This window comes from Bombina bombina, chromosome 6 (assembly GCF_027579735.1).
Source record: "Bombina bombina isolate aBomBom1 chromosome 6, aBomBom1.pri, whole genome shotgun sequence".
Lineage (NCBI taxonomy): Eukaryota > Metazoa > Chordata > Amphibia > Anura > Bombinatoridae > Bombina > Bombina bombina.
This window is the reverse complement of record NC_069504.1, coordinates 349,708,177-349,735,942: the sequence shown is the minus strand read 5'-3', so window position 1 is coordinate 349,735,942 and position 27,766 is coordinate 349,708,177. Positions and strand designations below refer to the sequence as shown.

The window sequence follows — 27,766 nt, the reverse complement described above, 5'->3', positions numbered from 1 at the left end:
TTCCGATCAGCCAATAGAATGCGAGCTCAATCTGATTGGCTGATTGGATCAGCCAATCGGATTGAACTTGATTCTGATTGGCTGATTCCATCAGCCAATCAGAAAATTCCTACCTTAATTCCGATTGGCTGATAGAATCCTATCAGCCAATCGGAATTCGAGGGACGCCATCTTGGATGACGTCCCTTAAAGGAACAGTCATTCGTCGTTCAGTCGTCGGTCCGGATGGATGTTCCGCGCTGGAGGTCTTCAGGATCCTGCCGCTTCGCTCTGGATGGAAGACCATAGAAGATGCCGCCTGGATGATGACTTCAATCGGATGGAAGATCCTCTTCTGCCCCGCTTGGATGAAGACTTTGACCGGATCATGGACCTCTTCAGCCCCCGCTTGGGCTTGGATCAGGACATCGGAGGAGCTCTTCAGGACGGATCGGTGAACCTGGTATGGTGAAGACAAGGTAGGAAGATCTTCAGGGGCTTAGTGTTAGGTTTATTTAAGGGGGGTTTGGGTTAGATTAGGGGTATGTGGGTGGTGGGTTGTAATGTTGGGGGGGGGGTATTGTATTTATTCTTTTACAGGCAAAAGAGCTGAAATTCTTGGGGCATGCCCCGCAAAGGGCCCTGTTCAGGGCTGGTAAGGTAAAAGAGCTTGTAACTTTTTTAATTTAGAATAGGGTAGGGAATTTTTTATTTTGGGGGGCTTTGTTATTTTATTAGGGGGCTTAGAGTAGGTGTAATTAGTTTAAAATTGTTGTAATATTTTTATTATGTTTGTAAATATTTTTTTATTTTCTGTAACTTAGATCTTTTTTATTTTTTGTACTTTAGCTAGTTTATTTAATTGTATTTATTTGTAGGAATTGTATTTAATTAATTTATTGATAGTGTAGTGTTAGGTTAATTGTAGGTAATTGTAGGTAGTTTATTTAATTATTTTATTGATAGGGTAGTGTTAGGTTTAATTATATCTTAGGTTAGGACTTATTTTACAGGTAATTTTGTTATTATTTTAACTAGGTAACTATTAAATAGTTCTTAACTATTTAATAGCTATTGTACCTGGTTAAAATAATTACAAAGTTACCTGTAAAATAAATATTAATCCTAAAATAGCTATAATATAATTATAATTTATATTGTAGCTATATTAGGATGTATTTTACAGGTAAGTATTTAGCTTTAAATAGGAATCATTTATTTAATAAGAGTTAATTTATTTCGTTAGATAAAAATTATATTTAACTTAGGGGGGTGTTAGTGTTAGACTTAGCTTTAGGGGTTAATACATTTATTAGAATAGCGGTGAGCTCCGGTCGGCAGATTAGGGGTTAATAATTGAAGTTAGGTGTCGGCGATGTTAGGGAGGGCAGATTAGGGGTTAATACTATTTATGATAGGGTTAGTGAGGCGGATTAGGGGTTAATAACTTTATTATAGTAGCGCTCAGGTCCGCTCGGCAGATTAGGGGTTAATAAGTGTAGGCAGGTGTCGGCGACGTTGAGGGGGGCAGATTAGGGGTTAATAAATATAATATAGGGGTCGGCGATGTTAGGGCAGCAGATTAGGGGTACATAGGGATAACGTAGGTTGCGGCGGTTTACGGAGCGGCAGATTAGGGGTTAAAAAAATATGCAGGGGTCAGCGATAGCGGGGGCGGCAGATTAGGGGTTAATAAGTGTAAGGTTAGGGGTGTTTAGACTCGGGGTACATGTTAGAGTGTTAGGTGCAGACGTAGGAAGTGTTTCCCCATAGGAAACAATGGGGCTGCGTTAGGAGCTGAACGCTGCTTTTTTGCAGGTGTTAGGTTTTTTTTCAGCTCAAACAGCCCCATTGTTTCCTATGGGGGAATCGTGCACGAGCACGTTTTTGAGGCCGGCCGCGTCCGTAAGCAACTCTGGTATCGAGAGTTGCATTTGCGGTAAAAATGCTCTACGCTCCTTTTTTGGAGCCTAACGCAGCATTTGATTAAACTCTCGATACCAGAGTTAAATTTATGGTGCGGCCAGAAAAAAGCCTGCGGAGCGTTAGCAGCCCTTTTACCGCCGAACTCCAAATCTAGGCCAGGGTCAATAGAAACTTGATTGTTTTTACTTTTGTTATATTTGGAACTATTTTTATCAAGACGTGTGTCTCTATCTAGGAGTCTTGCTTTATTTAAACATTGTTCTAATAAGTCTTTTGGGTATCCCTTGTCTAAAAATCTATCGTAGATAATACAGCTTTGTTGGTTAAAGGTTTCCAAATGTGTGCAATTACGTCTAATTCTCTCGAATTGGCTGTATGGTATATTAGATAACCAGCTTTTGTGGTGATTGTTCGTATAATTCAAATAACTATTGCTGTCAACATTTTTTTTAAAAGTTTTAGAAAACAGATTTCCTTCACAGTTAGACAAATCGATACGCGCATGCGCATGGTCAGAAGAACACTAAATAATGAGATGCAAAATTTTAAATTTCTATTGGTAAGTTTGTCGGATCGCACGCCTCCCATATTTGAAGGTTGTCTGATGTGATGTAATACCCGAAAATAAAAATGAATTCTCAAGTTTAGAAGCTTCGTTACAAGCAGTAAATAGGTATGTTATAATATTTATACATGCAAAATTTCATCTTTGTGGTCTGTTGGTGCAAAATATTAAAAAGTTTTGGAATCCTTTAATAAGAAGTACCTATCAGCCAATAAGCATTAGCTGAAAGTATCAGTCAGGAATTCCATACCTGAGGCTGATACTGATAGTAAGGCCTCATCTTGAGTATTGTGCACAGTTCTGGAGGCCATATCTCCAGAAGGATATAAATAAATTGGAACCTGTTCAAAAGAGGGCTACAAAAATAGTACATTGTCTAAAAAATAAAAGTTACCAGGAAAAGCTCAATGACCCAAATATGTATAGTTTAGAGGAGAGAATATAAAAAGAGGTGATGTGATAGTAACTTTTCAAGTATATTAAGGGGCTTAATAAAGCTGAGGCTGTGAGTATTTTTCACAAAAAAAGAGCAATTCCAGAAAAATAGGTCATGGGGGTCAATTTATTATATGTCGAGCGGACATAATTCGCTACACATCGCTAAAAACCGACAGCATACGCTGTCGGCATTTAACATTGCACAAGCATTTCTTGTGAAATGCTTGTGCAATGCCACCCCCTGCACATTCGCAGCCAATCGACATGGAATAAACTTTCATTATAGGTAGTAACAACAAACACTGTGGGGGACTTCAAGATTGACTGAGATATTGTTCAAGTGTTTCTCATTCATATGGATAATACATAACCTAACATAGTATAAAAGTTACTCAGTGACACGCACACAAACACGCACACACACATATACACACAAAGAGAAACAAAATATTTTTATAGGTGTATTGTTATTGTCTATTTGCAACAGTGTTAATTTCGTCGACTAAAACTAGACTAAAATGACTATAAAACTAAAGAAATTCTAATGACTAAAATACGACTAAAACTAAAATGACATTTTAGTCAAAAGACTATGACTAAAACTAAATCAAAATGACATTTTAGTCAAAAGACTATGACTAAAACTAAATCAAAAATTGCTGACAAAAACATTTTATGCAAGTTGTTATAATCAATCCATATTCAATTACTGCTCTTTTGTAAAATTTACGAAACTTAATTTTATTAAATTTTAAGATAAAGACATGTTATATACCACAACAGTTAAATCTGTTAAATCTGTATTGCATGTTCAAACCTTAATACCATAAAATAAAACAGGTTAATAAACCTTTACTCCAGGAGTTTATAATAAGTTTGGAAGTTCTAGAGCAGTGCTAATATTGTTGCCGAAACGTTTTTGAATCTGTGAACAATCAATTGATTTTTCCTATAGAAATAAGCATAAACCATGAATATGGGTTTAAGTTATGCTGTGCCTGTGCTAGCTGCAGAAACTTTTTGTTGTGTTGAGTTTCTTGATACTTGTTTTAATTATTAACAGAGAACTGTTAAAGTTTTTATATTGGGTAATATGTTCAATACAGCCAATACAGTTTTTTTTTTATATATTTTAAAGTTGCACTTCTGTTTGTTTATGAAACTTGGTTTTATTTAATTTTAAGTTTAATAAAGATGTTACATATCACAACGGCTAAATCTGTGTCTGTATTGCATGTAGAGAAAATGCTTAAATAATGCATTACACTTTAACTAAACCCCTTAGATTTTAGTTGACTAAAATCTACTGGAGATTTAGTCGACTAAAATGTATTGGAGATTCAGTCGACTAAAACTAGACTAAAACTAAAACAATTCAGATGACTAAAATATGACTAAAACTAAAATGGCATTTTAGTCAAAAGACTAAAACTAAGACTAAATTGAAACTTGCCGTCAAAATTAACACTGATTTGCAACTACAAATCTTGATATTAACTTAGGTATTCGCTAGGATAGTTAAGGAAAATAATCACGAGCACTTAAAACCCAGCTGATATTTGAGATGATTCCTAGCTTGCACACTATAATATAAAGCGGAATAATCTGGGCTGATAAACCCCCATTATCGGATACTTAAAAAGTCATAACACATGACTGTGGCAGAAAATAGACTACTATTATCAGAAGTGGGTTGTGTGACGGATAAAAGTTATCACAAAAGTAATAACTTTAAAAAAAATATTATTAAACAAGTAAATTGCAAAACAGCGTCTTATCAAATTTGAAATACATCACTTTGTACTTTATGATATGTGTTGTACACATTTGAGAATTACAAGATTTTAATGGAAGATTAAAGCTGATTTATGTACACGATTAAGTATGAAATCCCACTTGAGAAAATGACTGATTTTCATTTTTATAGTGAAGCATCAGAGCTTATACTAAAATGTCCTAAACTACAGATTTACAGCTATGTAGAAAAGGTTTTTGGGTAATTGCAGCCAACAGGTCTTGATTTATGCTAAATAAAACAAAGTAAATAACAACAAAAATAACATTGCCAGATATTAACTTCTCACTGAAGAAAGAAAAATGAAATATGTAACTGTGCTCTTCTATGCTTTCAGGCTTTTGTTGTTAAATGAAAAGGTTAATAGCAAGTAAGATTCAGTCTTTTCCTAATTGTGCTTGAATACATAGTTTTTGGGGGAAGGCGGAGCCTGTTAAAATTTGAATTTCCACCTAATCTAAACTGAAATAAGGAACTTCCCTTGATTAACCCTCAATTCACAAGAACAGCCCACTTCTAAGGGTCTCAAGTCCTTATCTAAGCACTGTAGGGGCCCCGTTAATCCTCTTCCAGAAGTCTATTTAGGCCTCTGTGATATTGTCAACAAAGTTGTTGTCTCTCCATTTGGGGGAGAAAAAGGGCTACATCTACAAAATTGTCTCTCTTGTCAGTGGACAGGATGGATAAAAATCAATGATTTTTTTTTTTTTATTTAAACTGAATTTTTTTATTTAACCCCTTAACAACCACAACGTACCCCGTACGTCACTGGCCGTTAAGGGATTGTCTGGATATAATATCGTGGGACTTGCCGCAAGCGCCAAGAACGCGCTATTAGACCCTCCCTCCTGCAGGCTTGCTAAAATAGTGGAGTCTCGCTTCTGGCGGCAAGACCGCGCTATTGAAAAAGTTACCCCCATAGAAAGACCAGCGACATTAAGGGGTTAAATCAGATTCTTTTTTTTATTATTTAAAAAGGATATTTTTTAAATAAAATGTTTTTTTTTAGGAAAAACCTAAAAAGAGTTTCTATTTAAGATACACTATAATCTGAAATTCTCTGTTCTATCTGAAACCCAAAAGTTTTCTTTCATGATTATGTCCCTTTAAGGTCTATTTCTCAACTCTGTATGTTTATTTTATAACATTTTTGTTGTGAAAAAGGGGCCTGTTATTTTTGCAGACACAAATTCACAGTTTTGAGAACTACAAATCCAAAAATATGTGATAATATCTTCTAGTAATTGCCCAAAATAATCTGACAGAAACCTCTGGGAGAGCATGACATTGTGAATGGATTGATGGAATTAATTTACAAAATAAACATTACAGCCATGAATATACAGCATCTTGCTATATTATTCAAAACTGAGCTATATTTCAGGATGAATAACCTTTAGATTTAATTCTGTAATCAAATTCTCTTAATTCTCTTGGTATCCTTTGTTGAAGGAGAGCAATGCGCTACTGGGGCCTAGCTGAACACATTGAATGAGACAGTGACAAGCAGCTAGCTCACAGTAGTGGTGCATTGCTCCTGAGCTTAAATGTGTATGCTTTTCAATAATGGATACTAAGAGAACGTAGCAAATTAGATAAGAGAACTAAATTGGAATTTTTTTAGAAATTGCATTTTCTTTCTGAATCATAAAAGTTTAATTTTGACTTTACAGTCCCTTTAAAGGACCAGTCAACACAGTAGATTTGCATAATCAACAAGTGAAAGATAACAAGACATTGCAATAGCACTTAGTCTGAACTTTAAATTAATAGATTTTGTTTCTGACAATTTTAAAAGTTATGTCTATTTCCACTCCCCCTGTACCATGTGAAAGCCATCAGCCAATCACAAATGCATACATGAACCATGTTGGCGCTCTACAAATAACCGATAACAATAATAATGAACCATGTGACAGCCATCAGCCAATCACAAATGGATATACGCTTATTCTGTGAATTTTTGCACATGCGCAGTAGGAGCTGGTGACTCTAAAAGTTTAAATATAAAAAGACTGTGCACTTTTTTTAATGGAAGTAAATTGGAAAGTTGTTTAAAATTGCATGCGCTATCTGAATCATGAAAGTTTAATTTTACTTGAGTGTCCCTTTAATTCCATTGCTCCCTTGCAAATCTATGTACACAGAATCAACTCACTCTAAGTTTCAAGAAGCTCGCTGAATAGAAGCGGAATAGATCTGCACATGGACCTTAGTGGGGTGGAGGGAGGGGCAAGCATTAAAAAGGAAGTATTTTATTGTTTTAGTTAGAATAAAACTATTTAAATTGTTATTATTAAAGTAATGTTTATTTTTGTTTTTGTTAAACAAAAATAAAATTGTTCTAATTAATCATTAATTTTCTCCATCCAATAAAGTACAGCTGAAAAGTTGATAAAATATGAATGATTAACCTATTAACCTCCCAATAATTTCATTAATGTCAATGATCTATCTAACCAAATCAGCGATGATCTGATATAAGCCAGAAAAATAATCTGAAAAGTTATTATTCTAAAATAAAAACCATGATTAAAATCGATTCAAATCAGTTTTACTGAATAGTGATTTAAAATTAGATTTAAACCATGATTTAAATCAACTTGATTTAAATCAAATCCACACTGTCAGTGGAGCACCATTTACGTCCTAAACAGGATCCAGATAAATAAAATGGTGTTCAACCAGCTTTTGTCAAACTTATGGTGCTCGATTTATGGAGGAATATAGCAATAGGCAGGGAGCAAATGGAAGACTAGACATGGATATAGCAAAAATCTAGTGATATAGACACTTGAATTGGCTTTTTGCAGAACTGAAGATGGTGTACTGTGCAAACAATAAATCATTAATATGTTAAGATGACTACTGTTAACAGAAAGTGACAGCAATATTACCTGAAAGAACAGGATCTGTCCCAAGACCGCCAAGGAGGATGCTGTTAACATTCCACATGCCAGGTATTTGATTTTGCTTTTGAGCTCTAAGGTCAGCAATCTTTTTTGTTCGTTCCCTATAAATAAATACATATATATCATTTGTACCAAGAGCGTAATATTTTTCACTAGGAATGTATAAATACAACCCCTGTTATAAACCACCCACAGAATCTGGCAAATTCTTTTGGCAATGGAAATGCAGAAAACATAACAATAAAGACTACAATATAAAAAGGGTTTTATTTGTTCCACATGAGATTTAATTAACAATTTGCTGAAAGTACAAATGCTCTGTACAATCACAACCCTGTGGATATAAAAAGAAGAAAAAAAAAAAAACCTTTCAGTAGCTGCTGTTAAAATGTTTCCATCTGATTAGTAAAGACGCAGTGATATAAATAATACTAAGCCGGCAGGATAAATCAATTTGCCTTATATGACCAAACAGCTAAATGTTAAACCTCTGTGGTCAACAATGTCTGATCTGGTAACATTCAATATGAAACTATGTACCCTAATAATCAATTTGATATATAATTTTCTATTTTCATCTGCAGCATTGTTCATATATTTTTTTTATTTTATGTTAAAGCCGTGAGCACTATGGTTAATATTTGATCGATGACGTAGTTTTACACGTCTCATTGACAAGTTATTTTATCTTATTAAACCCTACACTGCAGCCTTTTTTGGTAGCCAAAAGGTTAAACTGTTTTATTTTTTTAAATTTGCATATAAAACAAATATAATTGGTTCAACAAGGTAATAAAATCCTTGGCCTTTGAAAAGATGATATCTTCTTCATCAGCTTATACATCTCATAACAGTGTGTACAGAAACATAGGAGTACAGGTACATAATGAAAAAACGCTCTACAATAGACATAGTTGCATTTTATTTGTATAACTTAGGGGACTTGCACAAATCCAAAAATGCTTCTTCCTCTACCACTCTGTTTACGTTTTTGAAAGTTGTTTCAAAACAAAAAAGGTTCTAAACTTGTATACGTGATAGAATTTCACACTTAGTTCTATATTTAGAGGACTTTGGCTATATTTGTATTGTGTTCTTAAACTGCACAGGCTCCTCTGGCTGTATGTAGCCCCTCACTGTCCTTCACCTACTTGCTTGTCTTGTCTGATGTCCCCACAAGCTCTCTTGCAATCATTTTCTAAAAGCATTTCCATCCATTACACCCCCTCGGACACCCATGTCTACCTCATTTTATCTTATTCAAATCTAGGTGTCTCTCTTTTCCTGCCTTAAAGGGCCATAATAGTAAAAACAAATGCATGTTCTGGTTTATTAGAGCATGTCATTTTAAGTCCTGAGCAGAAACTGCTGCTGATCACTCAATCAGCAGCGCTAGTTACACATCTGAGTCATGCAACTAGCGCTGTTGATTAGATCAGTGGCAGTTTCCCCCAGCAGCGCTCTAACTATGAGGAGAGGTTAGCCAAATTGGGCCTGTTTACTCTAGAAAAAAGAACTTGAGAGGTGATGTTATTACTTTATACAAATATATTTAAGGCCCATATACAAAAGTTGGTGAAAGCTCTGTTTGTTCCAAGGCAACTGTTTGTGACAAGAGGTCACACTTTAAGGTTAGAGAAAAGGAGAAAACGAAATTTATGCTTACCTGATAAATTGATTTATTTCTTGACACGGTGAGTCCACGGATCATCATCAATTACTGTTGGGAATATCACTCCTGGCCAGCAGGAGGAGGCAAAGAGCACCACAGCAAAGCTGTTAAATATCACTCCCCTACCCACAATCCCCCAGTCATTCGACCAAAGGGAAAGGAGAGAAAGGAAGTAACACAAGGTGCAGAGGTGCCTGTGGTTTATATAAAAAGAAACTGTCTGAATACAGGGTGGGTCGTGGACTCACCGTGTCAAGAAAGAAATTAATTTATCAGGTAAGCATAAATTTCGTTTTCTAATAACACGGGTGAGTCTACGGATCATCATCAATTACTGTTGGGAACCAATACCCAAGCCAGAGGACACAGATGATAAGGGAGTGTCATGATCCAACCTGGAATTGAACCTGGGACCTGTTCCTATTTCTGCTGCTGTTCTTTTCCAGCCTGTTGTCTTGCCTCTTTGCCACCAGAGGGCTTGATCACAGGCTAAGAATATTGGGTTTTTCTGTTTGCTGCAACTTTGGCTCTCTGGCTCCACCTGCTTACCAGCTGAAAAAAATCATTTAATCAGCAGCCTGCTATATCTGGGAGGTTTGCTTGCAGTTCTGGGCCTTGACATTGAGTGTTATACAGATATGTTGGATTTCCTGGTTCCTGATTTCTGCTTCATTTTGTGACTACTCTTCTGGATATTCCCTTGGCACTGTTTTCGTTTTTGGACTGATTTTCTGGCAATTGATCTAGGCTAATTCTCTATTTCCTAAAGACTGACTCAGGTACTTTTGCTTGCTTGTTACCTGTTACTACAGAGTTCCAGTTTGCAGTCTATGCAAGTTTCCTGTCTGTTACTACAGAGTTCCAGTCTACAGCATATGCAAGTATCCTGCCTGTTATTACAAAGATCTACATTCCTGTCTGTTACTACAGCGTTCCAGTCTACAGCATATGCAAGTATCCTGCCTTTCTGCATTCCTGCCTGTTACTACAGAGTTCCAGTCTACAGCCTATAGTTCCAGTCTACAGCATATGCAAGTATCCTGCCTGTTATTGCAAAGATCTGCATTCCTGTCTGTTACTACAGAGTTACAGTCTACAGCATATGCAAGTATCCTGCCTGTTGTTACAAAGATCTGCATTCCTGTCTGTTACTACAGAGTTCCAGTCTACAGCATATGCAAGTATCCTGCCTGTTATTACAAAGATCTGCATTCCTGTCTGTTACTACAGAGTTCCAGTCTACAGCATATGCAAGTATCCTGCCTGTTATTACAAAGATCTGCATTCCTGTCTGTTATTACAGAGTTCCAGTCTACAGCATATGCAAGTATCCTGCCTGTTATTACAGAGTTCCAGTCTACAACATATGCAAGTATCCTGCCTGTTATTACAAAGACCTGTATTCCTGCCTGTTACTACAGAGTTCCAGTATACAGCCTATATACTTTGCCTTATCTAGTTTGCATATCTCTGCATTGCTAATTATCCTATCAATAAAACCATCACCTTTATTTCCTAAAACTTTGAACCTGTTTAATTATGCCAAAAAGGAAAGACTCACACAAACAAAACACAACTTTAACCCCAGAACCTGACACCTCTGCACAACAGCTCCCAACTCCTGGACTTGCTCCCTTGCAGAGTATGACAGGGAGGGACAAGACAGGAACCTAAACAGAAGACACCACTGCTTGAAGAACCTTTCTCCCAAAAGAAGCCTCAGCCGAGGCAAAAGTATCGAATTTATAGAATTTGGAAAAAGTGTGCAAAGATGACCAAGTTGCAGCCTTGCAAATCTGTTTTACAGAAGCTTAATTTTTGAAGGCTAAGGAAGAAGAAACAGCCCTTGTGGAATGAGCTGTGATTTTCTCAGGAGGTTGCTGTCCAGCAGTCTCATATGCCAAGCTAATAACGCTCTTCAGCCAAAGCGAAAGTAAAGTAGCTGTAGCTTTCTGACCCTTGCATTTCCCAGAAAAGCAAACAAACAATGCAGAAGACTGACGAAAGTCCTTAGTTGCCTGCAAATAAAATGTTAGCGCTCGCACAACATCCAGATTATGTAACAAGCGTTCTTTGTGAGAAGAAGGATTAGGACACAAAGAAGGTACAACGATTTCCTGATTAATATTCTTGACCAAAACAACCTTGGGCAGAAAACCAAACTTAGTATGCAGAACCACCTTATCAGAGTGAAATATAAGATAAAGGGAATCACACTGTAAAGCAGAGAGTTCAGAAACTATCCAAGCAAAGGAAATAGCAACAAGAAATAAAACTTTCCAAGATAACATCTTAATATCTAAAGAATGCATAGGCTCAAACGGAGCCTGTTGTAAAACTTTAAGAACAAAGTTAAGACTCCATGGAGGAGTAACAGGTTTAAACACAGGCCGAATTTTTAACAAAGGCCTGACAAAAAACGATTGCACGTCTGGCACATCCGCCAAGCGCTAATGTAACAAAATAGACAATGCCGAAATCTGACCCTTTAGAGTACATGCTGACAAACCCTTCTCCAGACCATCCTGGAGAAAGGACAAAATCCTAGGAATCCTTACTCTACTCCAAGAGTATCCTTTGGATTCACACCAATACAAGTATGTATGCCAGATCTTATGGTAAATCCTGAGAGTCACAGGCTTACGAGCCTGAATCAAGGTCTCAATAACCGACTCTGAAAATCCACGCTTAGATAAAACTAATCTCCAAGCAGTCAGCTTCAGAGAAACGAGATTTGGATGAAGGAAGGGACCCTGAAGTAGAAGGTCCTTCGTCAGAGGCAGTCTCTAAGGTGGAAAGGATGACATTTCCACTAGGTCTGCATACCAAATCCTGCGAGGCCATGCCGGGGCTATGAGAATTACAGACACCCTCTCCTGCTTGATTCGAGCAGAAAAACCCAATATTCTTAGCCTGTGATCAAGACATCTGGTGACTCATGGAAGGAGAGCGAATGGAGGAAACAGGTATGCTACACTGAAGTTCCAAGAAACTGCCAGAGCATCGATCAGAAATGCCTGCGGATCTCTTGACCTCGAGCCGTATCTCAGAAGTTTGGCATTCTGACGAGAAGCCATGAGATCCAACTCCGGCTGCCCCCACTTGAGGGTCAAGCTGGAAAACACATCCGAATGAAGTTCCCACTCCCCGGGATGAAAAGTCTGTCTGCTCAGAAAATCCGCTTCCCAATTGTCCACTCCTGGGATGTGGATCACAGAAAGACATACGTTGTGGGTCTCTGCCCATTTAATAATTCGGGCCACCTATGTCATGGCCAAGGAACTCCGATTTCCCTCCTGGTGGTTGATGTAGGCCACCGAGGTTATGTTGTCCGACTGGAATCTGATAAACCGGGCTAAGGTAACCGAGGCCAGGCCAGAAGAGCATTGAAGATTGCTCTCAGCTCCAAGATGTTTATGGGCAGGACTGACTCCTCCTGGGTCCATAAGCCCTGAGCCTTCAATGAGCCCCATACTGCTCCCCAACCTAGAAGGCTGGCATCCGTGGTCACAATCACCCAGGAGGGTCTGCGGAAGCAAGTACCCTGGGAGAAATGATCCTGAGAAAGCCACCACGGAAGAGAGTCTATTGACGCCTGATCTAGATCTACACATGGAGACAGGTCCGTATAGTCCCTGTTCCATTGTCTGAGCATGCATAACTGCAGAGGTCTGAGATGAAACTGAGCAAACAGAATGATGTCCATGGAAGCCACCATCAGACCGATTACCTCTATACATTGAGCCACTGACGGCCGTGGAGAGGACTCAAGGGCAAAACAAGATTCGAAAATCTTTCTTTTTCTGACCTCCATCAGAAAAATCTTCATTAACAGGGAGTCTATTATGGTCCTGAAAAATACGACCCTTGTAGCAGGAACCAGAGAATTTTTTTCCCCTTTTCACCTTCCATCTGTGGGATTGAAGGAAAGACAACAAGATCTCCATATGAGATTCTGCTTGCTAAAAAGATGGCCCCTGAACCAGAATGTAGTCCAGATAAGGTGCCACTGCAATGCCCCAAGATCGAAGCACAGCTAAAAGAGCCCCCAGAACCTTTGAAAAAATTCTGGGAGCTGTGGCAAGGCCGAATGGAAGGGCCGCGAACTGGAAATGATTGTCCAAAAAGGCGAATCTCAGAAACTTGTGATGGTCCCTGTGAATGGGAACATGAAGGTATGCATCCTTTAGGTCTATGGTTGTCATGAACTGACCCTCTTGTACAAAGGGAAGAATGGAGCATATAGTCTCCATCTTGAAGAATGGCATTCTGAGAAACTTGTTTAAACATTTTAGATCTAGGATTGGACGAAATATTCAATCCCAGAACCCTTTCCTGAAAGGGAACTGGAACTATAACCCCCAGGGCGGCAAGGTCCTTGACACAATGTAAGAATGCCTATCTTTTTATCTGGTCTACAGATAATCTGGAGAGGAGAAACCGGCCTCTGGGAGGAAAAGATTTGAAGTCTATTTTGTATTCCTGGGAGACAATGTCTACCGCCCAGGGATCCAGTACATCTCTTATACAAGCCTGGGAAAAAAGAGAGAGTCTGCCCCCTACAAGATCTGCTCCCGGATCGGGGGCCAACCCTTCATGATGACTTGGAATCAGCTGAAGGCTTTTTAGATTACTTTCCCTTATTCCAAGACTGGTTGGGCTTCCAGAAAGGCTTGGCTTGATCTTGCTTGGAGGAAGGGGAGAAAGACTTGCCTTTAAAGTTACAAAAGGAACGAAAATTACCCTGGCGTCCCTTCTGCTTATTCTTTTTATCTTGAGGAAGAAAAGAACCCTTCCCTCCAGTAATATCTGAAATAATTTCCGCCAAACCAGGTCCAAACAAGGTCTTACCCTTGTAAGGAATAGCCATGGGCTTAGATTTAGATGAAACATCCGCAGACCAGGACTTCAACCACAAGGCCCTGCGGGCTAGGACCGCAAAACTAGAAATTTTGGCTCCCAGTTTAATAACCTGTAAGGAAGCATCTGTAATGAAGGAATTGGCTAACTTCAGAGCCTTAATTCTGTCCTGGATCTTATCAAAAGGGGTATCCATCTGAAGAGATTCAAACAACGCATCAAACCAGTAAGCCACAGCGCTGGTAACAGTGGCGATACACACCGCAGGTTGCCATAGTAGACCCTGGTAGACATACATCTTTTTTAGTAAAGCCTCCAATTTTTTATCCATTGGATCTTTAAAAGAACAACTATCCTCTATGGGAATAGTAGTCCTCTTTTCCAAAGTGGATATCGCTCCTTCTACCTTAGGAACCGTCTGCCACGACTCCTTAATAGAATCCGCTATAGGAAACATCTTCTTAAAAATAGGAGATGTAGAAAAGGGAATAGCAGGTCTTTCCCATTCTCGAGCAATAATCTCCACAGCACGGTCAGGAACCGGAAAAACCTCCACCGCGGAGGGAACATCAAAGTATTTGTTCAATTTACTAGACTTTTTAGGATTGACTACAATAGTTGTGTCAGAGTCGTCGAAAGTAGTCAAAACCTCATTAAGTAATAAGCGAAGGTGTTCTAGCTTAAATCTGAAGGATACCACTTCAGCATCAGAAGAAGGAATTACACTGTCTGAGTCTGAGATTTCCCCCTCAGATGCTACCAACATGTCTTCTTCCTCAGGCTTTGGGAAGGGACACTCTGGATATCCAGAACTTGATCAGAAACCTTACTAACTGTTTCCTTAAATTTCCTTTTACGTCTTCCCTGCAACATGGGGAAAGCTGACAAGGCCTCAGATACCACAAGGGATACCTGGGAAGCAATGTCTTGTAGAGAAAATCCTACAGGATTGCAAGAGGAAACACAGGGCACTGTATGTGGAGACTGAAAAAGTTAGGACGCTTGAGGAGAAAGCTGTGGCATATCTGCAACAGGAGACACCTGAACAGAATTTGCCTGGGATAATGGTGGCTCATGGTCAAATATTTTATCTCTATAACTTAAAGTTCTCTCAATGCATGAGGAACAAAAAGGAACTGGGGGTTCCACCTGAGCATCAAAACATAACTGACAAGCAGCAACTTTGTCTGGGATAATGGTTTGAAAAGCCTCTTGATCCATCTTATGTAATAAATAAGGATAAAGTGTAAAAATTATTTATTTGAAAATAAAAAATAAATGTGTACTGTGTCTTTAAATAGAAATGTGTGTTAGCGCAACAAACCAAATAGACCTCAGGCTACCTATACACCTCAGTAGCTTTACTGAGGTGCCTACCTGTCCTGCAGCTCACAGAGTGACTTCCCTCACAGAAGAAACAATCCCCTTTTCAAATACAGAGCGATTACAGAGCCCTAACTGACGAAAAAAAAGGGCTTACAACAGTAATCTCCATCACCAAAAGTTAAAGTATAAAAACTACTATAACACACTGCGTCACCATAAATCTCCTCAAAGTCTCAATGCCAAAATTGCCTAAAAGAAACCCCAAACATGGTCTAATAAAGTCCCATATTAAATAAGACAGCTTTAAGCTGTAACAAGTGCCAGCAATCTCCTTGAAAAAGAAAATCAAAATGGCACTTACCTGAAAGTGCTGTCCGGCAGCAGGATAGCTCACCTGGTTTGAGAGGGTGCAGCACCTCACATTAGGGTTGCCACCTCAGTCATTTTTTCCTGGAAACTTATGAGTTACACATGCTGCAGGGTGTGCAGAGGGGAACATGAATCGCACTCCTGGACAGCACACAAATAGTGATCATGGACAGAACTATTCATGTTGCTCCCTGCATAAACTGCAGCATGTGTAACTCATAAGGGTCCAGGAAAACATGACTGACGTGGCAACCCTACCTCACATGGACCTGTAAAGAGAGAAAAACTGAGTAAACCTAGGGCAGCAGATTCTTGAGAAAACGCAGTGAGGATTGTACCTCACAAGTTCCCAAGTGCTCAAAAGCCACCACTGCCCTACTGAAGAGACTAATGTGGACTAGGCTAGACCCCAGAAAGTAACAGAGTAAGCTTACTCTGCTAAAAAAGTTAATAAAATCTTGATTGAAGAAAACTTCTCATCAGACACCTAAACTTCACCTCCTCCTTGCACTACAGGCAAAGAGAATGACTGAGGGATTGTGCGTAGGTGAGTGATATTTAAAGGGACAGTACACTGTAAAATTGTTTTTCCATAAATGTATTTTAAATGACTTGTTATACCAACTGCAGAGTATAAAATATTTGAGAAATTGCATTTTTGGGTCTATTTGTGTATCTGAAGTAGCTGGTTTTGTGCTTTGAAACCACAGCCTATTACAATGGGCTGAGCTTCAGGTAATATCAGATCTCATTATGTTATCACTTTTATGTACACAGACTTGCTTCCTTATCTTATATTTGTCTGGAACACCAGAGCTCAATACATAGAGAGAACAATGGAAAATTATCATTTTATTACTTAACTAACATGCCCCCACTGAGGGTGTAATCTCTTCTGCTGGCTGTGTTTACTTAGGTTTGTCAATAGCATATACGCCAGTATCAAAACTTTCAGTATAGGTTGGCAAACCACAAGCTAAATCAGCTATTTCAAATGCTGAAATATGAGTAAAGGAGCTACTTGCAACCAATTTAATACACTCTAGCAGGTAAAAAGGATCATTGGGAATAATTTAAAGGGGAGAACTGTCCCTTTAACAGCTTTGCTGTGGTGCTCTTTGCCTCCTCCTGCTGGCCAGGAGTGATATTCCCGACAGTAATTGATGATGATCCGTGGACTCACTGTGTCATTAGAAAGAAATAATCTCCAGCAACGTAAATGTTTTTTCACTGTAAGAGCAATCAAATTGTGGAACTCACTGCCTAAGGAGGTAGTGAATGCTAATACCTTAGATAAATTTAATAAATGGCTTAGATACATTTCTGTCTAGAAACAGAATTCAGGGATATAATTGATTGTATTAATATGTTAATATGAATGCCTCTCCTGAAATTGCCCTTTTCCACTTGACACTGGCTCTAATTACCTAAGCTTTTTTTTTACCCTCTTCACCAAGGCACTCTCCTTCTCCCCTCCCTATCTGTCTTGCCTATCCAAGAATTTTGTGCTTCTCCCAAACATTGTTACATTAACATTATAGTGTTGTGATTGCGCAATTATTGTTTCTATAACACATCAGAGGCACTTTTTTTCACCCCTGCAGCTTGAATGACATGAACTAGGTTTCTGCTCCACTCATAGCAGAGTTACTATAATCAGAAGTCTATTCATGTCCTTAGAACATATTTCCTGTTTTTGTCCTCTCGCCATTGTTAATATCTAAACATTTTTAATGTTACCACAAACACTATAATGGAAATGTGCACTCCCCTTTGTCTTATGAACCATTCCTGTCGTGCTCCTTTCTATGTTTCAACTGATGAGAAATGCAACTGCAAACTGATTTCCCCTGTTATTAACATTTCTTTATTACTAATGGAATATTGCCGATAGATCCCTATTAAAGTATGCATTAATTGCAACATACATTCACAGTCAACCAAAATACCTGTATTTGCTTGTTCTGCTCTGCACTAGCTGGAGCTCATGTTCCTTACTGTGCATCAAGCTCACTCTTTATTTAACAAAAAAAACTAATTTACTAAGAAAAGCATTTAATGCCCTAAATTATCGCTCTTTACATTGTGGTCCTTTTTATTCACAGCCTAAAATATGCATTTAATTCTACGATTTTTTTTCTCTATTAGTCTATCCATTTACCTAATTATTTTGTAATCTCCACAGGGAAGGAACTTATTTCTTCCAAAAGTTTGAAGTCTATTAACATGCTTGTATTTATTCTCTGTACCATAATTATATTGTAATTTGTGTAAACCGTGCACTAAGTGCCACTATAAAAATAGACATGCACATAAAACAAATAATACTAGTACTGAATAATATGCATACAAGAACATCACTTTGCAGAAGTATTGTGTGACTTAATATTTCTTATTATTTTTCTTTAAATTAGATATCATTCTAATAGACTTCCTTGTAAAAGGGACACAGGACCCCAATTTATAAGCTGTGGATGCAACTTTGCTATTTAAGTAGCTGAGTTCTTAAGACTTAGCCTCTCTGCCACCTGTGGAGTTAAATCCTTTTTGATTTTATCAAGATGATTGACAAGCACAAGATAACAGTTACTATAGAGCAGGGGTGTGGCCTTTGCCCACCAAGTGCCTTTGGTAGTGGAGTCAGAAGGCAGTTTTCATAAGTGTGCCAATGATATGTGCCTGGTGTGCATACTATATCACTATATGGGGCAATAATGCATTTGCAATGTGCACAATCCAAACTGATTTTTACTTTAGCTTTCATCACTGCCCATAGTGATTAAGAAATCACTGTACTTTAAATTTTGATCTATATATAGCATGTTTATATAAACATTTATATATATAAATATGACTGGGTACAGTTTGTGTTTAGCAGTACATATATGTATACATTCATATACATATATTCATGTGTTGTTGTGATTGGGGTTGCTCAAGCTGTGGCTCCATTAAAGTCTATGGGGAAATGTCATTATGACATCACAATTGTGTATTGCACCCTTTTGAGCACAAGGGTGCAACCGCGGAGTCGCTTTCTTTTTTCTTGTAATACGTGAGCACATTAACGTGGATGGTAGAAAATGAGCTTGAATATTGTGCTCCACTCATAATCTATCCCTATAAAGGTTCTTGGACTGGAAAACAATGCAAACTTTGCAGAACATTATAGTGTAATACTTTTAAACTATTTTTTTTGTATACAGATATTTTTTCCAATGCATTACTAAATTGCAAATATATAATATACATATAAAACAAAAATATTTTATTTTAATCAGGCAGATAGTACACACCTTTTCTGCTCTTCTTGTTTCTTCAACAAAGCAATTTTAACTTGTTCTTCTTCTTCAGATTCATCACTATATAAATGGTATATCACTTTCAGATAGTCCACATCCTGGAAAAAAATAATTGTATAATCTGTTTATGCCTTGCTTGTGTGTGCACATGTGTACTGTGTATACTGTATATGTAAGTGTGTATATATATATATATATATATTATATGTGTGTGTGTGTATAGTAGAGAGAGCCACACTCACTGGATTTGTAGAAAGTATTCATCAGCCTGATGAAGGAGCTGTTACCTGAAACGTCACTGTTTTCACAATAAAATGTAAATACATTCTACGTATCCAGTAAGTGCGGATCTCTCAACTATTGGTCTACTTGTAGGTGGACTACAATGAGATGTGAGGTCTAGTAATAAATATATATATATATATGTTTAGTATGTGTTTGTGTGTGTGTGGTGAGTTTGGGTGTGGCTAGCTATATTATCTGGTAATTGCCAACATCTCTTTAAAGAGAAAACAGAAACATTACTTGCTTACCTGGGTAGACAGATACTTTATATAATCATCCACGTTAACTACTGACTTCCACCAAACAAGCCAAGAATTACATATCCGTGTAGCCTCCTTGTCCAAAGTTACAGGTTGCTCTGTACTTAAAATCCAGTTTAAAAAAAAAAAAAAAGATTAAATATAAGCAGATTATCAAAATATAAGAGTTCAATAATAGTTCAATATAGCTAATGTTCTCATATTTAGGGCTAGATTACAAGTGGAGCGCTAAATTATCACGCACCCCCAAATGGTCAAATCTGTCCGTTTGCGGGTGCGCAATAATTAACCAGCTATTACAAGTGGCTGGTTTCTGCTACTGCAATCTTGCGGTAGCAATTAGCGCTTACAAAATTAACCAGAGATCCGGGCCCATATTTATCAAGCTCCGTACGGAGATTGAAGGGCCGTGTTTCTGGCGAGTCTTCAGCCTGCTCTGAGCAGGCGGACAGGAATCACCGGAAATCAACCCGATCGAGTCAGCCGCAAGTCAGCAGGGGGCGGAGTTGCACCAGCAGCTCTTGTGAGCTGCTGGTGCAATGTTAAATGCGGAGAGCGTATTGCTCTCCGCATTTAGCGAGGTCTTGCGGACCTGATCCGCACTGTCGGATCAGGTCTGCAAGACCTTTAATAAATAGGGGCCCAGATCTCTGGTTAATTTTTAAAAGTGCCCCAAATTATAATTTTTTATTTAAAAAAAAATTGCATTTTTTTTAATAAAAAACAACTGCACTAGGCAGTTTTAGGGTGCCAAGTTGGTGGGAATGGGGTGTTAGAAAAAAAACTGCACTGAAAAGTGTGTTCCCAGTAAATATATATGTATATGACTTTATACATACATATTTTTATATGTTAATATGTGTATAAACACATAAATATATATGTATATCAGCATATACATATATATTTACAAATGTTGCAATCACTTACCCCCTTCACTGCGCTTAGGTTCTGATGCTGTCTATGACGGCATCAGAACGAGGCTCCCATTGGAGCCTATAGAAGCGCACAATGCTTCCCAGCAATGCGAAAGTGAGCTCCCGTTCACATTGCTGTTAACTTGTAATTGCGCTGGTATTACCACAATGGAGCGCAAATATCGCTTTCTTGAAATCGATATTTAGAGCTCTACTTGTAATCTGGCCCTTAGTCTAAAATGAAAACAAATTAAAATAATAAATGTAGCCATTTTTATTCTCACACAGCACGACATTTATATTTTTAAGTCTGAAACAGACATAGAAACATTTGCAGTAAGTTGATGAAGTTGTTTTCTAGGTTGAAGAATGCACAGAATGCTATGCTAGGTTAAACTTTGTCAAAGCTACAGTAATATACTGTATATACAATTATCATCAATACTGATAAAACATTTTTATCAATGTCCATTAAAATAATTAGAGTGAATAAAGTAAAGGTAAATGAGAAAAACAAAATGTATGCTTACCATTTATTTATTTCTTGACACGGTGAGTCCACGGATCATCTCTAATTACTATTGGGAATATCACTCCTGGCCAGCAGGAGGAGGCAAAGAGCTCCACAGCAAAACTTTTAAATATCACCTCCCTTCCCACCAACCCCAGTCATTCTACCGAAGGAAAAAGAGAGAAAGGAAGTAACACAAGCTGCAGAGGTGCCTGAGGTTTACAACATAAAAACCTGTCTAAATAAACAGGGCGGGCCGTGAACTCACGGGCCCCTATTTATCATAGGTCTTGTGGACCTGATCCGACAGTGCGTATCAGGTCCACAAGACCTCGCTAAATGCGGAGAGCAATACGCTCTCCACATTTAACATTGCACCAGCAGCTCACAAGAGCTGTTGGTGCAACGCCGCCCCCTTCAGACTCGCGGCCAATCGTCCGCCAGCAGGGAGGTGTCAATCAACCCGATCGTATTCGATCGGGTTGATTTCCGGCGATTCCTGTCCGCCTGCTCAGAGCAAGCGGACATGGTTATGGAGCAGCGGTCTTTAGACCGCTGCTTCATAACTTGTGTTTCTGGCGAGTCTGAAGACTCGCCAGAAACACAGGCCCACAAGCTCCCTACGGAGCTTGTTAAATGGGCCCCACGGTGTCAAGAAATAAATAAATTTATCAGATAAGCATACATTTTGTTTTATTTCTAATGAGTCCACAAATCAACTCTAATTACTATTGGGAATCAATACCCAAGCTAGAGGACATGGATGATAAGGGAGGGACAAGACAGGGAACCTAAACAGAAGGCACCACTGCTTGAAGAACCTTTCTCTCAAAATTTATAGAATTTTGAAAAAGTATGTAGAGAGGACCAAGTTGCAGCCTTGCAAATCTGTTCCACAGAAGCTTAATTTTTGAATGCCCAGGAAGAGGAAACAGCCCTCGTAGAATGAGCTGTGACCCTCTCAGGAGGCTGCTGTCCAGCAGTTTCATAGGCCAAACTAATTATACTTTTCAGCTAGAAAGAAAGAGAAGTAGCCGTAGCTTTTTGACCTTTGCGTTTCCCAGAGAAAACAACAAACAAAGCAGATGACTGGTGAAAATACTTAGTCGCCTGTAAATAGTATTTCAACGCACACACCACATCTAGGTTGTGCAGCAGACGCTCTTTATGAGAATAAGGGTTAGGACACAAAGAAGGAACAACGATTTCTTGATTAATGTTCCTATCCAAAACCACTTTAGGGAGGAACCCTAACTTAGATTACGAGTTTTGCGTTATGAGTAAAAAAGCAGCGTTAAGACTCATAACGCTGCTTTTTTACTACCGCTGCTATTACGAGTCTTGTAGGTACAGCTGTCCCGCCCACTTTTTTGGCCATACCGCAAATTAACTTACGCAATTTGCGTAAAGTCTTTTTTCAATGGGACTTCCATAGCGCCGATGTTACAAGCTTTTTTTGGAGGCCAAAAAGTGAGCGGTACAGCCTATCCCGCAAGATTCGTAACGCATTCTAAAGTCAGTAGTTATGAGTTTTACACTACAAAGCCGTAGCATTAAACTCATAACTAAAGTGCTAAAAAGTACACTAACACCCATAAACTACCTATTAACCCCTAAACCGAGGCCCTCCCGCATTGCAAACACTAAAATAAAATTATTAACCTCTAATCTGCTGGTCCAGACAACGCCGCCACTATAATAAACATATTAACCCCTAAACCGCCGCACTCCCGCATCGCAAACATTAGTTAAATATTATTAACCCCTAATCTGCCGCCCCCAACGTCGCCGTCACTATACTAAATTTATTAACCCCTAAACCTAAGTCTAACCCTAGCCCTAACACCCCCTAACTTTAATATAATTAAAATAAATCTAAATAAAACCTACTATTAATAACTAAATAATTCCTATTGAAAACTAAATACTTACCTGTAAAATAAACCCTAAGCTAGCTACAATATAACTAATAGTTACATTGTATCAAGCTTAGGGGTTATTTTTATTTTACAGCAAGTTTGTATTTATTTTAACTAGGTAGAATAGTTACTAAATAGTTATTAACTATTTACTAACTACCTAGCTAAAATAAATATTTTTTTACAGGTAAAAGAGCTGATTTCTTTGGGGCAATGCCCCACAAAAGGCCCTTTTAAGGGCTATTGGTAGTTTAGTTTAGGCTAAGGTTTTTTTTTTATTTTGGGGGGGCTTCTTTTATTTTGATAGGGCTATTAGATTAGGTGTAATTAGTTTAAATATCCTGTAATTTGTTTTTTATTTTGTGTAATATAGTGTTTGCTTTTTTTGTAATTTAGGTATTTGTATTTAATTTAGTTAATTATATTTAATTTAGGTAATTTATTTAATTGTAGTGTAAGGTTAGGTGTTAGTGTAATACAGGTTAGGTTTTATTTTACAGGTAAATTTGTATTTATTTTAGCTAGGTAGTTAGTAAATAGTTAATAACTATTTAGTAACTATTCTACCTAGTTAAAATAAATACAAACTTAGCTGTAAAATAAAAATAAAACCTAAGCTAGCTACAATGTAACTATTAGTTATATTGTAGCTAGCTTAGGGTTTATTTTACAGGTAAGTATTTAGTTTTAAATAGGAATTATTTAGTTATTAATAGTAGGTTTTCTTTAGGTGTATTTTAATTATATTTAAGTTAGTGGGTGTTAGGGTTAGACTTAGGTTTAGGGGTTAATAACTTTAGTATAGTGGCGGCGACGTTGGGGGCGGCAGATTAGGGGTTAATAAATGTAGGTAGGTGGCGGCGATGTTAGGGGTGGCAGATTAGGTGTTAATAATATTTAACTAGTGTTTGCGAGGTGGGAGTACAGGGGTTTAGGGGTTAATATGTTTATTATAATGGTGGCGACGTTGGAGAGGCAGATTAGGGGTTAATATGTTTATTATAGTGGCGGCGATGTCCGGAGCGGCAGATTAGGGGTTAATAAGTATAATGTTGGTGTCGGCGATGTCGGGGGCAGCAGATTAGGGGTGTTTAGACTCGGGGTTCATGTTAGGGTGTTAGGTGTAAACATAAATTTAGTTTCCTCATAGGAATCAATGGGGCTGCATTACGGAGCTTTACGCTGCTTTTTTGCAGGTGTTAGGCTTTTTTTCAGCTGGCTCTCCCCATTGATGTCTATGGGGAAATTGTGCACGAGCACGTAAAACCAGATATTTATGCAACAAAATAGACAAGGCAGAAATTTGACCCTTCAAAGTACTTGCAGATAAGCCCTTCTCCAGACCTTCCTGGAGAAAGGACAAAATTCTAGGAATCCGAACTCTACTCCAAGAGTAGCTTCTGGATTCACACCAATACAGATATTTACGCCATATCTTATGGTAAATCTTCCTAGTTACAGGCTTATGAGCCTGAATCAAAGTCTCAATAACCTACTCCGAAAAACCGGGCTTAGAAAAAATTAAGCATTCAATCTCCAAGCAGTCAGCTTCAGAGAAAACAGAATTTATGTTTACCTGATAAATTACTTTCTCCAACGGTGTGTCCGGTCCACGGCGTCATCCTTACTTGTGGGATATTCTCCTCCCCAACAGGAAATGGCAAAGAGCCCAGCAAAGCTGGTCACATGATCCCTCCTAGGCTCCGCCTACCCCAGTCATTCGACCGACGTTAAGGAGGAATATTTGCATAGGAGAAACCATATGATACCGTGGTGACTGTAGTTAAAGAAAATAAAATATCAGACCTGATTAAAAAACCAGGGCGGGCCGTGGACCGGACACACCGTTGGAGAAAGTAATTTATCAGGTAAACATAAATTCTGTTTTCTCCAACATAGGTGTGTCCGGTCCACGGCGTCATCCTTACTTGTGGGAACCAATACCAAAGCTTTAGGACACGGATGAAGGGAGGGAGCAAATCAGGTCACCTAAATGGAAGGCACCACGGCTTGCAAAACCTTTCTCCCAAAAATAGCCTCAGAAGAAGCAAAAGTATCAAACTTGTAAAATTTGGTAAAAGTGTGCAGTGAAGACCAAGTCGCTGCCCTACATATCTGATCAACAGAAGCCTCGTTCTTGAAGGCCCATGTGGAAGCCACAGCCCTAGTGGAATGAGCTGTGATTCTTTCGGGAGGCTGCCATCCGGCAGTCTCGTAAGCCAATCTGATGATGCTTTTAATCCAAAAAGAGAGAGAGGTAGAAGTTGCTTTTTGACCTCTCCTTTTACCGGAATAAACAACAAACAAGGAAGATGTTTGTCTAAAATCCTTTGTAGCATCTAAATAGAATTTTAGAGCGCGAACAACATCCAAATTGTGCAACAAACGTTCCTTCTTCGAAACTGGTTTCGGACACAGAGAAGGTACGATAATCTCCTGGTTAATGTTTTTGTTAGAAACAACTTTTGGAAGAAAACCAGGTTTAGTACGTAAAACCACCTTATCTGCATGGAACACCAGATAAGGAGGAGAACACTGCAGAGCAGATAATTCTGAAACTCTTCGAGCAGAAGAAATTGCAACCAAAAACAAAACTTTCCAAGATAATAACTTAATATCAACGGAATGTAAGGGTTCAAACGGAACCCCCTGAAGAACTGAAAGAACTAAGTTGAGACTCCAAGGAGGAGTCAAAGGTTTGTAAACAGGCTTGATTCTAACCAGAGCCTGAACAAAGGCTTGAACATCTGGCACAGCTGCCAGCTTTTTGTGAAGTAACACAGACAAGGCAGAAATCTGACCCTTCAGGGAACTTGCAGATAATCCTTTTTCCAATCCTTCTTGAAGGAAGGATAGAATCTTAGGAATCTTAACCTTGTCCCAAGGGAATCCTTTAGATTCACACCAACAGATATATTTTTTCCAAATTTTGTGGTAAATCTTTCTAGTTACAGGCTTTCTGGCCTGAACAAGAGTATCGATAACAGAATCTGAGAACCCTCGCTTCGATAAGATCAAGCGTTCAATCTCCAAGCAGTCAGCTGGAGTGAGACCAGATTCGGATGTTCGAACGGACCCTGAACAAGAAGGTCTCGTCTCAAAGGTAGCTTCCATGGTGGAGCCGATGACATATTCACCAGATCTGCATACCAAGTCCTGCGTGGCCACGCAGGAGCTATCAAGATCACCGACGCCCTCTCCTGATTGATCCTGGCTACCAGCCTGGGGATGAGAGGAAACGGCGGGAACACATAAGCTAGTTTGAAGGTCCAAGGCGCTACTAGTGCATCCACTAGAGCCGCCTTGGGATCCCTGGATCTGGACCCGTAGCAAGGAACTTTGAAGTTCTGACGAGAGGCCATCAGATCCATGTCTGGAATGCCCCACAGTTGAGTGACTTGGGCAAAGATTTCCGGATGGAGTTCCCACTCCCCCGGATGCAATGTCTGACGACTCAGAAAATGCGCCTCCCAATTTTCCACTCCTGGGATGTGGATAGCAGACAGGTGGCAGGAGTGAGACTCCGCCCATAGAATGATTTTGGTCACTTCTTCCATCGCTAGGGAACTCCTTGTTCCCCCCTGATGGTTGATGTACGCAACAGTTGTCATGTTGTCTGATTGAAACCGTATGAACTTGGCCCTCGCTAGCTGAGGCCAAGCTTTGAGAGCATTGAATATCGCTCTCAGTTCCAGAATATTTATCGGTAGAAGAGATTCTTCCCGAGACCAAAGACCCTGAGCTTTCAGGGATCCCCAGACCGCGCCCCAGCCCATCAGACTGGCGTCGGTCGTGACAATGACCCACTCTGGTCTGCGGAAGGTCATCCCTTGTGACAGGTTGTCCAGGGACAGCCACCAACGGAGTGAGTCTCTGGTCCTCTGATTTACTTGTATCTTCGGAGACAAGTCTGTATAGTCCCCATTCCACTGACTGAGCATGCACAGTTGTAATGGTCTTAGATGAATGCGCGCAAAAGGAACTATGTCCATTGCCGCTACCATCAAACCTATCACTTCCATGCACTGCGCTATGGAAGGAAGAGGAACGGAATGAAGTATCCGACAAGAGTCTAGAAGTTTTGTTTTTCTGGCTTCTGTCAGAAAAATCCTCATTTCTAAGGAGTCTATTATTGTTCCCAAGAAGGGAACCCTTGTTGACGGAGATAGAGAACTCTTTTCCACGTTCACTTTCCATCCGTGAGATCTGAGAAAGGCCAGGACAATGTCCGTGTGAGCCTTTGCTTGAGGAAGGGACGACGCTTGAATCAGAATGTCGTCCAAGTAAGGTACTACGGCAATGCCCCTTGGTCTTAGCACAGCTAGAAGGGACCCTAGTACCTTTGTGAAAATCCTTGGAGCAGTGGCTAATCCGAAAGGAAGCGCCACGAACTGGTAATGCTTGTCCAGGAATGCGAACCTTAGGAACCGATGATGTTCCTTGTGGATAGGAATATGTAGATACGCATCCTTTAAATCCACCGTGGTCATGAATTGACCTTCCTGGATGGAAGGAAGAATTGTTCGAATGGTTTCCATCTTGAACGATGGAACCTTGAGAAACTTGTTTAAGATCTTGAGATCTAAGATTGGTCTGAACGTTCCCTCTTTTTTGGGAACTATGAACAGATTGGAGTAGAACCCCATCCCTTGTTCTCCTAATGGAACCGGATGAATCACTCCCATTTTTAACAGGTCTTCTACACAATGTAAGAATGCCTGTCTTTTTAT

At 39.0% G+C, this 27,766-nt stretch overlaps 1 protein-coding gene across 1 annotated transcript in view; it reads right to left on the bottom strand.

Annotated features, from left to right (window-relative positions):
* Positions 1-27,766, bottom strand: part of CCDC87 (coiled-coil domain containing 87) — a 179,720-nt gene that overhangs the window by 31,249 nt on the left and 120,705 nt on the right. The window contains exons 12-14 of the mRNA XM_053719255.1: positions 19,678-19,792; positions 19,139-19,242; positions 7,601-7,716 (exon numbers count right to left, since the gene is read on the bottom strand). Of these exons, the coding sequence (XP_053575230.1) occupies positions 7,601-7,716; positions 19,139-19,242; positions 19,678-19,792 (335 nt within the window). The remainder of the gene's footprint in view (positions 1-7,600; positions 7,717-19,138; positions 19,243-19,677; positions 19,793-27,766) is intronic.